Genomic DNA, 14,891 nt, shown 5'->3' with positions numbered 1-14,891 from the left:
CTGAATGTTTATTGTATCTGTCATTCGATCCAAGACGGGTAGTTTTGCGTTTGTTGTTTCTCCTGTTTATTGGAGGAAGCTCTTGTAGGGTTTTTCTTAATGTTTTAATTTCATGAAGTATATTGATTATTCCAAAGCATGACATCCCAAACTTTCAAACCCAAAACATTCAGTTAGTGATTTCTCTTTTGGTCAGTGTAGGTTTATCTTGCATTATCAATATTTTTGACCCCTTAAATGTACAAAAATACAAAAATGGACTAATTGTCAATGTCTATACTAATTTATTAGGATTGCTCACCAATATGCAATTTAAGAATTTTCTGATAGCATCACAATGTAATATAAAACAAAACTGAACACAGTTCCCAAAAATATCAATAAGTCTTTCAGGTTTATAAAACAACTCCAGCTCTGGGTTTTTTTTTTTTGTTTTTTGGTTTTTTGTTTTTTTTATTTAATTTGAATTGAAAAGAGGAAAGAGTATTGATTCATATTGAAAGAGTTTATGAAACCATAAGATCGGACTGGACAAGCTTAATTTTTGACTAGTTTTCTGATGAATATCCAACTGAACTGTCTTATCTCAGCAGGTCATTGTTTTTCGACACTATAAGTGCCAAATGAAAACATTGCATGTTATGATAACCTTGGTTTTGTTCTCACGCAGTATTAGACCAGCTGTATGAACACCTGCATTGATGATCAAGCTCAGTGCCATGACCTCTGAACCCCAACCACAGCCAATCAAGACAAAGAACTGTTTGCATCGGGTCATTGCAATGTCGTTTTCCCAATAGCATTCTAAACGCATTGGATTTTTTTTTTTTTATTAACTTCTATTGGAAACAGCAAGCAAGTTTAAATATAATCTCCACTTGCACATTTTTTTTTTTCATGGCTGTTTAAATCTGTCTTAATGTTTTCCTTGTAGTGTCTGACCAACACGTCTACAGGAAGTTTGTGTGTGTGATTTTGGTTTTAATCTGGATCAAACAGTCAGTTTGTGTGGTTCAAAAACTTTAAATTTGGTCAAAAATACATTTGTAACATAAATTTGTCTATGTAGGCTATTTTCAATTAGTTTAACTGTTAAAGTAATAAATTAGAAGTAGACATTAGGCTACCTAAGCCTTTCAGTAAAGTAAAAACGAGAGATTTTGGCACCATAAAATAATCCCGCAATCAAAATAAACACAATCATCAGAAATTAATGAGTCCAAAGTAGTTTCTAACAATTGCATACCTTATTGCATGTATATTTGTTTTTTGTTTTTCACATGAGGGTAGCTACGGAAGCTCTAAAGGGACATGGTGACGGGACAAATGAGATGAGAGGAAAAATGAATTTTAATGTTTGTGTTCTCTCGCCTCTTGCAAATGTTTTGCATTCCCCCATAAAACTTTGCATGCACCCTCAACTCAAAAACACTGCGAGTGAATGCAGTTTCTTGGGGGGAATGCAAAAGCATTAAAATATATAATTTTTCTCTCGTCTCAATTTTTTTCCATCACCATATCCCTTTAATGCCCCCAAAGGGATCTGATTGTTTAAAGCAAATTGAAAATGTTGTTTATGTTGTTTTCTTTCTCTTCATATAAAGCTCTTAATGTGACCCCACACTGACGCTTCCACCTGTTGTTGTTTAGCAGCCTATCTTCTCTGGAAGATAGTGTATTTTATGAGATTTTGTGTTGATAAAAAAACAAAACGTGTATGAGGAGTGCAGGTGTTTCATTACATGATGTTACCAATTACCAATCATACTGTAATGTTTAGTGTCTCTCAGCAGCACAAGAACTAATCCAACCTGATGTGAAATCTGATCATCAGTGCAAAGAAACTCATTCACTTGCGTTTGATTAGTCATAAAACAGCGCAGAATATGAGATGTTAATTCTACATTCAGATTGTGTCTCTGAAGCAGATGTTATGTAACGACGCTCGAGTGTTCTATTGTTACATAACATCACACTGAGAATAAATGAATCCGACGCAATGGAGGAGGAAAACACACACGCACAACTCCCAGAGGACAGACGTCCAAATCAAATACAAACAAAAGCATGTGTATTATAGAAGTAGGGCCGGTTCACACAGAACGCGCTTTTGCGGTTAAAAACAGAAACGCGGGTCAATGAAACGAAAAAAAAAAAAAAAAAAAACATCTTTTAACTTGAGCTCCGCGTTATTAGAACGCCGCGTCATGCGCGAGACGCTGCAAACGACGCTAGCGCAACCGTTAAACGTGCCCGTCTAGTGCGTTTACATTGAATAATAATGAAAAGGCAACGCAGTGGAACCTAAAATCGCGCTGTATGTATATATTTCTCCACAGATGCTCGCGTAAGGTCATCATCGTTGCAGCGAGAGCCGTCGCCTCCACTGCAGATGTCTCGCTCACGTGATGCCACCTGCAACAGCCAATCGCAGCGCAGATTCATCATGACCTCAACAAGGTCAAATCATTTATATCTTCCTTTATTAATATGCATGATACAGTCATAACGAGAGTAAATTGTCTTTTTATAAAAACAACACATCACTGTTTAAATAAAAACAGTTACATATTTTTTTTTAAAAATGTAAGTTAAATGGTTTTATTACAGACCAAAACGAGTTTGCTACATTTGAAGCTTTATCGAGTCCGACACAAAACTCCACTTCTGGAGTTTATGTAACAGATTTAAACTAAAGGCCAACGTGACAATCAGTTTAAATCACAAAATCGGCCTAGAAAACAAACATACATACAAACAAACAAACAAACTTAATTCTCGTACATTACATATAAACACAGTGACAGACAGGAGAAAGTTTTGTGTATTGTTTGGTTTGTAGAATGAAATGAAACTGGATTGAAAAGAGCAGCACGCTATACTAATTAAAAACACAACAGAAAATACCAAAATATGTTACTCTCTCGCTCTCTCTATATATAGATGGTTTCAACGGACTCACACGCGTTGCCACGGTTACGCGTCTGGCTCGAAGTTAACTTCCGGTCTGTGTTTGTTGAACGGGTCTGGTAGTAACTTTGTCGCATTTAAATTTTGGCCAAGTAACTGTTCTTTTCTTTTATTGGTAACCCAAAATAATACTGGTTAGGCATAGTTTTAACTTGCTAGCTAATGTAATGTACTTGTTATTTATTTTGCTTGTTATCAGAAATAATCTACTCTCGAGGGACTCTGATGTTATTGATTCTTTGTGGAAGTCTACCGGAAGTTAAGTTTGGGCCACAAAACGTTTGTTTGTGTTGCTGCCGTTGAAAGTCTGTATGTATGGAAGATAAAGATATGCCTACTCCACAGCGTCACTATGACATCAGCATGCACTAACGTCTCATTAATATACAAAATTTTTGCCTGTAAGTGCTTGTAACCCGTTTTACAGAAACACAATCCTGACAGAGTATATATATATATATATATATATATATATGAAAATTAAAATGTTTTCATAGCTTCTTCTTCAAAAAAAAAAAAAGGTTGTAAGCACACTTTGTGGTGTTCATGATGTTTATGAGCACTGAAAACAAACCATGTACATAACTAATAATCTATCAAAATCCATACAACACTGGAAGCACATTATGACTTTTTGTCATTTTTAGAAACGTCCCTTTGAAAAACCAGCAAAAAACTAGTGAGACTAATTTCATCGACTCACGGTTTACATGTCAAAAAAATGCTGTCACATTTATGCCACAATGATTTTACAAATGCAAGAATTGATCTAAAACTGCATCATTATTACTATTATCAATGCATTAAATAATGAATAAATGCATTATTAATTAGAATAAAAAACAAAAAAACTTTTTGCACAGAAATTCATTCTGCTTGTGTTTTATGACTGACGCTGAGCTGCCTGACTATATAGCAAACAAACATAACACCAACATTTGAAGTTAAAAAAAATAAACTTCCACTAGATAGAAATATCTAATCTGAGGTAAAGATGAATTGCGTATTATTGCCCTGGATTAAACCCTGAAAACAAAACAGATCCAGTCGATTAGTTGCTCACAGTTAAAATCCTCAAACAATCGCCCGTATCGCTTGCTGCGAAGACGCGTTTGAACGACGCGCTCGGAAAGATGTGGTTAAAAATGTCACTTTTACATGGTGAGATCAGTCTGGAAGAACGACGACACTTGGAGAAACGTGTAGCGGACAGACAAAAGCGTATTTACAGACTTCCGTCTCTTTGCGTCATCTGACATAATCTGCACTCGTTTTTATAGAGTAAAGAAAACAATTGCGTCATATTGTGTGTCATGCGCTTGTTTTCTGCGACAAACCTCCTGTACACAAACATAAATAATGTGTTGAGTGTAAACAATGGGAGGAAACACGCTAAAAACTAGCCGAAAAGAGCCGTAAGATCACAGTTACGGTGACCAAACGCTCTGACTCTCGTTTTCCGCCAAGTTTTGATGTGTGGAAACGTTTTCCGACTTCTTCGTTCAGCTCACGTTGCTGTCTTCATCTCTTCTTCACACTGAATAAGCTCTAAACTCACTGCTTGGGCCACATTGGGGGTGGTGGAGAGGGGCAGAATGAGGTATGAGGGGTCAAAGGTCATGCTGTGGTATTTTATATTGTGCCCTTTCACTTTTAGATCTTTTTAAAAACACTATTGCTCGCGTCGCTCTCGTCCACCTCCCACACGGCCCAGCTGAGTAACGGTGTGAGTTATAAGGGAGACTGATGTGTGTCCGGGGTGAAGTGTGTCCCTCACAGCGCGCCGTATTTGGCCTCGTACAGCGACATGATCTTCTTGCAGCGGCCGCAGTCTTTCCGCAGCTCGGCCACTTCCTGTCGCAGCGCGGCGTTCTCCCGCTCCAGGAAGGAGGCGCGGACGGCGATCTGGTTCTCCTTCAGGCGCCGGGCGTCCCGCGAGCGCTTCGCCGCCACATTGTTCTTCTTCCTCCGTGACCAGTATTTATCATCCTGTGAAGAATAAACGTGAACATCTTGTTACCGAAGCGGATAAAAGATTGTCACTACATATACTTAATCAAAAAAAAAAAAAGCGTTACCAAAAACATGCTGTAAATGATTCTTTTCATAGTCTTATCTCATGTATTTTGAGAACGCATCAGCCAAATACATTTTCAATGTGCAGTACAGTCCGATATACAGTGTGTCCGCCAACTTTTTCAGCTGCTTCCTGAAGTATTTAATTTTTCCTAAAGGTTTTTAGTCTTTGTTACAATCCATGAACCAAATTAAGCAGCTACAATGTAAATCACAACATTACAAAGTCTGATTTTAAGCAAAAAAGGTATTTGAAAATCGGTCAAAAAGATGAATGCTGTGAACTTAACGGTGTGGAGAAAAAGAACTTCAATCCCCTTAAATATTGTAAATTATGTAACAATTAAATTATCAAAGAACATAAAACTATTATTTTCAAGTTGTTTACTGTGAGTATAGAAACAATGCAATTTATGTAATTCTCTTTTAGAGTTATTAAAATAGATAATCGTTTACAAACTAAAATATTAAACAGAACTAATATATATTATATATATATATATATATATATATTTTTTTTAAAGTTTGTCTAACTTAAAGTACTAAAATATCTAAAAATGAATATAGACTTTTTTTTAAAGACAAAAACAACAAATTTACTAAAATTAAAATGACAGTGGACAATATAAAAATAAAAAGAAAACATTAAAATATTAATAAAAAAAACTAAAAGATTATATTAATGAAACTATTGGTACAAATATAAAAGTAGAGATCACTGCATAAATTATAAATTGAATATAGTTTAAAGGCCCGTTCACTGGTTCACACCAAGAAGGATAACTATATTTGCTCTAACGAATAATAACGGTCTGTTTATTCTAAACGCGCGCGCTGCTGTTTCAAACTGTAACACGTCATTGAACCTGTGTTTTGCTGTTCTTGTTGCATTTACACGCTTTAACCAGCAGATGTCCTCAGCATGCTATGTTTCGAGTGAATCGATCTAATCTAACAGTGAATTTAGCTGACGAAGTCAATGTAGTGGAATAAAAACAGCGCCTGGTCTTTTTCACTAAAACTTCAAGGACTTCAAACGACTATGTTGTCGAAACTAGCGCTGGATACCTGAGGTAATTTTATTTTACACAGTTTGCTAGCCTGGCATAATGATCTCCGCGGTGTCATCTGACATTTTAAATGTCCGAGCCCTTAAATTACAATGGATTCTGATTGGCTGTCAATGTTTTATCGTTCAACAACTGGGGGGGAAAAAATCGTTCTGAAAGTGATCCCAACGATATAATTTCTCTATATCGTTATCGCTGTAGTGGACAGTGCTATTCTTTTATATTTAGAAAGATTCTTAGAACTATATCTTTATCGTTATCTTTATAGTTATCGATTCAGTCAAGAGCAGTGAATAATTTTCTCTTTGTCTTTTGTTCTTTGAAAATATGGATAAAAACTAGAATTAATCATTCTAAAATGACACTGATACAAATATAAAAGAACAGATATTTCTATGCAGGATCATGAATAGTGTAGTTCTTCACCTAATTATATATATATATAATTTATACTTTGTTTTTATGTTTGATCTTATTTACCTCTTTCTAAAGATAACTTGGTTACGTGTCGTGTTCAGCAACCTGTTTATTTTGAGTTTGTCATTAATGCAGGTGAACAAAATAGCAAATAATAATACAAATAGCCTTGACAAAGAGCATTTTAATAAAGGGGCACCTGAGAGGGGATTAAACAAGATTTTAATAAGATTATTAAAAGGAATAAAGTGATGATGGATTAAACAGAAGTAGACTTCACTGATAAACAACCTCAGAGCTCACAGTATGTCCGTCTGTACAGGCTTACGAGATAAAAGTCAATCCACCTATGAAGAAACAGACATGATTTTCACTTCCAGAACCTGACTATTCTGTATCTTGCTTTTTTAGACATGAAAAAAGTAGCTCATTATTGTGTTCAATAAATAATGTCAACATAATAAAATTTAGTCTCAGTAATTTCCTAGTTCATGGTCTTATTGGGAATATGTTGATTAGCTCTGGCTCCACATTGGTATCAAACAGCCACTTTACTTGATCCAGTCAATTCATGGCGGATATAAATCAAGTCCAGCCCTACATTTTATGTTCAGTTTTACCTGGAAATGTCAGAAAACAGAAGTGAAATGGATTGTAAAGAGTAATTCACGTTGACTTTAAGACGACAAATCAATCAGTGAACAGAGAATAATGAATTTTGCATTCATATTATGATTACAGCAGTGAAGAAAAACAGTTAGCATGTTAACTTGTAAAAATCAGATTTGTAATCATTATAATTAAAATATTTTTCCTGGATGTTAGGACTGGGTGTTCAAACGTGTCCAGCGTTTGCCGTCATCTTTCTGTTTTTGAAGAGCGCATTCTAAATGATTGAATTTCAGTTTTCAGCCTCACCTTCGCCTCTTCGGGAACATACACTTTCTTGGCTTTCTTGATCATGGGCTGTGGTTTGAGCTCATCCTCGGAGAAGCGATGTTTCCGTGGATTGAAGAGCTCTCCTCCGGGAATGCTGGACAGGACCAGATCCGTCGGGTCCGGCTGGAACGCGATGTTCACCTCGATCTCCTCCGGGTCGATCGGGGTGGGCGTCACACGGTCGGGTTTGGAGTCTGGCAGATGAAAACAGAGTGTCAAATTAAACATCACCAGAGAAAACTGTTAGCGACAGCATACAATCATCATGTTCGTAGCATTTGAGCGGAATTGTAAACACCTCTGATTGGCCACTGTGTTCATGCGTTCAACAGATATGTCTGTGATTGGGTACAATGATCAACGCTTCAAAAACATGATGTAAATTGACATCTTTGATTGTCTTCACCAAGCGCTTACACGGATACACACAGGAGCATTTGAAAGCAGGCATATCTGTTGAGCTTGTGAAAACAATGGCCAGTCAGAGGTGTTTGAGAATCCGCTCGGGGGCGCTCAAAATGCTAGGGTGAAATGCTGGTATCGTCACATTTGTACAATTTCAGTACTGACTTGGTACCGAAGTCTGTACTTTTGTCAACCCTAGAGACAAGAGCTATGACCGACATCTTAGATCACAGTAACAACAAAAAAAAATGTTAATGGGCTTTAAAATCTCGCCCCCCGTTCACTACCATTATAAAGCCTGGAAGAGCCAGGATATTTTTTAACATATCTCTGATTGTGTTTGTCTAAAAGAAGATAGTCATATACACCTAGGATGGCTTGAGGGCGAGTAAATCATGGGATAATTTTCATGTTTGTGTGAACTAACCCTTTAACTGCAATTTAAGATACCAATAAAAGTAGCTACATTAAAGAATGGATGTAACTGAAGCTGTTTAAGAGGCATATATGATATATATAATTGTGCAATCAGAAGCATTTACCTTGTACAAAAACAATGAAACATCCTTTTGTTTGTCGCCTCACCTGCTGTCGTCTCATCGCTCACTTCCTGTTCCGCTGCATCACTCACAGAGAGCGAATCCTCCTCGTTCTCGTCGCCCTCCGTCTGCTCCTCCTCGGGCATCTGTGGGACGGCTGCTGGCTCGTCCGAGGTCACAGAGGAATCCTGCGTATCTCCGCCTCGGCGCTCTGCCACCAGACCCTTGCTCAGCTCCTCCTCCAGCGTGACGGGAATCCCGTTCTCCAACAGGAACTCGTCCAGGTCCATGTACTCCAGGTGGAAGGTCTCACCGTCGTACGGGATGGTCTTGTTCCAAATGGTGGGCGTGAGAGAGGCGGAGACCCCCTCCGAAGCACCGCTGCCGCCGGATGTCCCATCGCCAGTTGAACCCTGTTTCTCCTTCTCGATATCTGTGAGAGAGGAACTACAGGTTAGTCAAGTATCAAAGAAGTAGTAAAAAATTGCAACGCCAGCTTCTGTGAGCTAACACTGTACATTTTCTACCATTAAATAAAATAAAACAGAAAAATACGAAATTAAACGACATGTTGACATATGATTAAAAATTCTAAAATGGTTTCTGGAAGTAAAACTACACATAAAAGCTGAACAAATTAAAGAATGTAAAACGCCAAGAAATAAAACAATACTTTATTGAAAATGCTGACACAAACTTGATGGTCCAAAATTAAATATAGTTTTCTTAATTTCCCTTTTATCGCAGTGAAATTTGAGCCGCACATGTTCCTGACAGGTTTTGTAAAATTCAGCCTTTAGACATCAAACTTAATTTTCATTTTCTGCAGTATAACTGTTGTTAAAAACTTTAATTGTGCATCACATGGCACAGATTAGTGTTTGTTATCAGTAACTAGCTGTTAGTTGCTAGTCAGAAAGGATTTTAGAAACTAAAATGAGATTGGAGTCATGAGTTTGACATATTCACATGCAACAGGTGACCTGATGCGGGTTATTATCATGCGAGATGATTAGAATATTATTATTAATAACGTCTATATAGGGCAGATCAGTCTTTACTGTGGTAAAACTACAAGAATGACATTATGTTAACTAAAACACTCTTTGACGTTAGCATACGTGAATTTAAGTGACAAATCCACAGATCCTGAGTGACTTTGACATCACAGCAAATTAGAAAACACTAACATTAAAGTAGTTTTTAGTAATAATGGTTTATATCTACATTTAAAAATGACCTTGTTTGGTCAAAACATTGCAATGTATTAAAGTTTTACGGGAGCAGATAAAACACTGTGCCTTTTTTCATTTCTTTGTTCATTAATTCATTTAGCAGACACTTTTTATGTATATTCTTTGAACATGATTGATGAATCTGACAATCATACACTACCATGGTACATTGTTCCTACATCTTTTGACCATTTAATTTCCAGGTTTTCTATGACTGTGGGAACACTGATGGTACAACATCATGTTACTTAGATGGTATCAGATGATAACACCGTGGTAACTTTATATAAATGTACAGTAATTGTGCCAAAATTCATATACACTGGTGTTTTGATGGTACATTAAGATTCTTAAAAAAATACTATGGTACTATCACACAGAACATGCCCAAATAACCACAGTATTACCATGGTACCATTATGGTAATACTGTGGAACATGATAATAATAATACGTTGCTTTTTCATGGTTTTAGCACGTCAGCCATTCTCAATGTCTTAACACTAACAAAAAGTACCATGGTAATACCACGGTTCTTGGACATGCAGGGTTTATTCAATTGGAAGTCATCTAAAAGGATGTAAAAATAGGGTTTCATGGACATGTACCATGATATTTTAAGCAATCGATCAAGTAAAAACATGAATATGACAATATTATATTAAATACCGCGGTATTTTCATCTGATACGTCAATAACCCAGCACTTTTTTATGAGGGAACTTTCTGTTCTTTTGAGGAACCAATGAACGCGGCAGCTGTGGAGGTGAAGCCAAGTGCACGACTACAAACACACACAATGAACACAACGATCTGTCTGATTTACATATTGGCATGTTCATGGTTCTTACCGTCGTCTTGATCCGCCAGTATGTTTGGAGGCGGAATATTCATGATCTTCTTTAAAACAAAAGCGGATGATTTCTGAGGACCGATGGCCACAGTTACCGACGCCTGTCCGGGCATGATTAGTTCAATATTACCCTGGAAAATATACAAATGTATGAAACTTCGGCAATGTCGCTTATATCCGTTAAACCTCCTGTTCCTGTTTGAGAAAACACAGCCAAAACAACACCGTAGCGATCCACTCCAGCGTACTGGGCAAAGCAATCACATTTTCATGAGGAACGCCCCGCTCGAAGCGCTGATTGGTTGTCTGGCCAACGGAAAAATGAATATTTAAACAGACAGGACGTGTAGAACTGTAGTTCTTAAAGGGCGCGGGGCGGATCCACGCTCCTCTGATTGGTCAGCTGTTAATCCGCACCACTACAATGAGCGAAACGAGGCGAACGAGCCTCTTTGTTCCGAAAACAAACGAAGATTGTCCTTATAATGACCCTGAACACGGGAAACAGGCGAAATAGACTCAACATCATCATGACTCAACGGCATGCATCAAAAAGGCAAATTATATTAAACTACTTGCTTATATTTTCATAAGTTAACGGTAACCATTATACACCCATGCGCCTTTAGAGTTAACTTCTTGGTAATTTAAAACATCTTCATTAAGAAAACTGTCTATGTACTCATGCAGTTGTATTTTTCCATCCATAGCGTTGACGTGCCTCCAACACGTGCTACCAGCACGCGCACACACTGGGTGGGCGGAGCTTTTGCACGTGCGGAGTACAGCTGATCAGGAGCGCGCCTTTGCTTGGCAAGACATCGCGTGTACTTATAATCACTACAAAGGTGTTTACCGTCGCATTTGCTTTCAGGGCTGTTCCCTATGAACCAGATGCTTCAGATAACAAAGACTGAATGGGGGGAAAACAGGCGGTTACATTCCACACATCAACTTTAGCCTGCATAGTCTAGCAGGATATTTAAAGGGATAGTTCACCCAAAAATCAAACATCTTTCTAAACTCTTAACTCCTGTTTTGTTGAGGGCAAAAAGTGGTTTTTGGAAGAATATACCCTGTCAATTTTCAATTTTTGAGTGAACTAATCATTACACCCTTACAAAAAGTAGTGTTTTGGTTGGTAAGGTCACCTCAGTGTTTTTAGCTTCATGCTAGTAACAGGGACTCTATTTGATACAACTTACAGTATTAACATGAGCTAAAATGATATACTGAGAGTTTAAACAACATTATATTGGAATCTAACTATGCAGAGAATAGCATATGGATGAAAGCGTGGTTCAAGAACAAAATGTTCCCTTCTAACCCTGTGTGTAACTAGAAGGGAACATTTTGTTCTTGAACCACGCTGAAATGAGAGAATGTGTAAGGACTGATTAGAAATAACACAAGCTTTCGCATCAAACACAATGAATGTCAGATTCATGCATTAATGACATAGTTATTATCAAACATTCTGCAGAGATCAGCCCATCAAATGAAGGATTATTTCAGAGACAACATCAAATGTCTTTGATTCAAATAATCTTACAGCTAAATCAACTAGTTTCCACTGACATGAATGTGATAGGATTTTACTTAATGTGTAAATTACAGAGGACTGATAAGGCCACTTATACTTTATTCAATATTTAAAGGTCAGTCGCATTTTTACTCAAATATTTTGTCTGACATTTTACAAATCTACAATTTTGGAGGAATGCAGCTTCTTGTTCCCATACAGAGGATTGAATAATTATTTGCAGGTTACTGGAGAAACTTCTGGAGACAATAAACACTAATCCATGATCAGTTTACAGGTGTTAGTTCACCTTGACATCTTTATTCTCATGATACAGCAGCTTTTTAAATCCATTTCTTTTGCTGCACAAACTATTTTTAGATAGATTTTCAATGACTTTCACATTTATTTGAATCTGTAATCGGAGAAGTATTTTAATTTTACCCTAGCAAGGGATTCTGGTACTTCTCAACTTTTTTTTGTTTCAGGCAAACAGGCTTAAATATGAAATTAGATTATGCATAAATTACGATATATAAATAATTATATAAACTAATGTTGGCTTTTTACTCTGCATTGAGCAGTTCAAACTCCATCACAACCTGTTCATTCCTGCTTTACGACTGTTTTATCTGCTGGCATTTTCATAAAATACTGTAACTACATAAGCATCATCTGTAACCACTGTTATTAAAACACAGAATATTTAATACAAAATCAAATTGAAGTACAACATCAAAAAGTACGCAAAACAATGACTTTAAATGCGTCATTAATAAAACATTGATTAGAATCTGATCAAATCAAACTTTAAAAACAATTGATCTCTTTATATTTCTGCTTGCACGACACTCACACTACAGTCAAGATTCAACAAAACATATTGCACCATATACAAGAGGTGAAAAGTACAAAATGCATACATTTACTATCGGAAAATAAGTGAACTCTTACCACTGTCATTATAGATGGACAAGAGGGGATTTTCCAGGTAAGTTTTGAAAACTTGTTGGATTTCATTCGGTGTAAAATCACTCATGTTAGACATGTTGAAGTCCAGCGCTGAGTAAAGTCAGACAAGAAAGAAGACCCTCAGCTGGTAACAGCAAAGTTTGTGTCGCATTTGTAAAAACAAACGTAAGACCTTACTGCGTCAGGCCACGCCCCTCATGCATATGCAAATCAGCCATGTGATGTAAATGTAATTGGCTCAACAAAAATTGTCCATTTTGTGATGTGTCCATGTGCAGTGCAAGTTTGCAACAGTTAATGAGATATGTTTAGAAGCTACACAATTTTACAAATTATATCAGTGACTTTTAAATGTTATGACAATAACACGAGTATTGATGTTATAATAGTTTATTGACAGTAACGGTCAGATAACATTCGTCAAGATTTCAGATTTACATCAATCACGTGGGTGAAATGTTAGGTTAGTGAAGAAATACATATAAGCAAATATTATATACTTAATTTATGTTGGTAAGTCAATTAACAGCCAACAAAGTAGATTTTGTGAACAATGTGAAACTTGTGCTTTCTTTTTCTCTTTTACAAAAATGCTGAAACATGGTCAGAATAATGTAGTATTCAAAAAGTTAAAGATGTCATTAAAATATATGTTCAATATTTCTATGTTTCAATGCTATGTAGTATAGTTATATGACCCACATAAACTTCACAGGTGTTAATAAAATACTACTACTGTAAAATCTGGAGCTGCAGTTCTACATTCTCACCGCCAGAGGCCAGTGTAGATTTACATGAGAAACGACTCTGTCATTTACAACTTAAAACCAAAACACACTTTTAGAAAATTGTTGTTTACTTAGATTTAAAACATGTAGAGGATACTGGAGATTTAATGTGGGCTTTAGATAAATTTGTCCCATACAAAAAAATATAAAGGTTTGTGTTTATGATACTTAATTGGACTTTTCATGCTGTTTTTAGGTTTAATGGAAAGTAATTACTAGTTAAGAATGATTTTACTCCATCTACATCTATTTTCTTGTTAAATATTTTTATGGATAGCTGCTGTTTTCTGTCATTTATTCACAATATGCATTAGAAACTAACTTAAAATTTTTACCCGCTGTTGTCAAACAAGACAGACAGAAACCGGTTTTGAAAATGTCCTCAAGCTTTCCTGTTGGCAATAAATAAAGAAAATATATAGAAAGCAATAAAGAAAGAACTATTCATAATTTTACTGTGAAGTCACACATTTGTAGGAACGCCAATCTGGAGGGCAAAACAGATATTTTTGTTTTTCTTCTTTTGAGAGGTGATATATTAATGGCTTGAAACAGATTAACAGGCCTGTGCTGCAGTTCTGTGGGTGTTTTGCCCTCCAGGTCTCCACGCCATGTGACTGAAAACTTTGTAGAAGTATGCTGACGTGAAGTGTGCAGTTTATGTTCTCTTACTACAAATGTAAGCATTTAGAATTTGTGCTGCAACGATTAATCGATAAAATCAATTGTTATCAATAATGAAAATAATCGACAACGAATATGATTACTGATTAGTATAATTCAATGTTTATTATTTAAAGTGTAATTTAATTGTTTAGTTTGTCCTACGTCCCATTAGATTACATAGAGAGGGCGGGGTTTATGACCTAGTTAGTTATGTGATGCTATAGAAAGGGAGTGTGGTGTCATGATTGACAGCTGAGATTGACAGCTTCTCTCAGGCGCCAACAGACTTTTTTTCGGGATCTTTGGGAGGAGATTGGCGCTATAACTTTAATTTCTACATTTTTCCATAACTGTTTATTTAACACCAACATAAGGGGTTGTTCTACAGTAATTTTGTGCTTGCGATTGACTCTGCGGGAGTGTGGGCGGGACCTTGATACC

General features: G+C 36.5%; 1 protein-coding gene across 3 annotated transcripts; it reads right to left on the bottom strand.

Moving 5' to 3' along the window:
- Window positions 1–2,466: 2,466 nt before the first annotated feature.
- Window positions 2,467–13,201, bottom strand: tefb (TEF transcription factor, PAR bZIP family member b). Of its 3 annotated transcripts, none has more exons than XM_051889416.1 (5): window positions 12,979–13,187; window positions 10,501–10,633; window positions 8,463–8,849; window positions 7,452–7,666; window positions 2,467–4,959 (listed from the first exon to the last, which is right to left on the bottom strand). In XM_051889416.1, the coding sequence occupies exons 1-5, from the start codon at window positions 13,042–13,044 to the stop codon at window positions 4,744–4,746; spliced, it is 1,017 nt and encodes a 338-aa protein (XP_051745376.1). In that variant the 5' UTR covers window positions 13,045–13,187; the 3' UTR covers window positions 2,467–4,743. The 3 variants fall into 3 exon arrangements, with proteins under 3 accessions (XP_051745376.1, XP_051745377.1, XP_051745378.1); XM_051889417.1 differs by lacking the exon at window positions 12,979–13,187 and adding an exon at window positions 11,185–11,203; XM_051889418.1 differs by lacking the exon at window positions 10,501–10,633 and having other exon boundaries at window positions 12,979–13,201.
- Between the last annotated feature and the right edge of the window lie 1,690 nt (window positions 13,202–14,891).

This window comes from Ctenopharyngodon idella, chromosome 3 (assembly GCF_019924925.1).
Source record: "Ctenopharyngodon idella isolate HZGC_01 chromosome 3, HZGC01, whole genome shotgun sequence".
In the NCBI taxonomy this organism is placed as follows: domain Eukaryota; kingdom Metazoa; phylum Chordata; class Actinopteri; order Cypriniformes; family Xenocyprididae; genus Ctenopharyngodon; species Ctenopharyngodon idella.
Note: the sequence above shows the minus strand (reverse complement) of the source record. Positions and strands in the feature narration are given on the sequence as shown.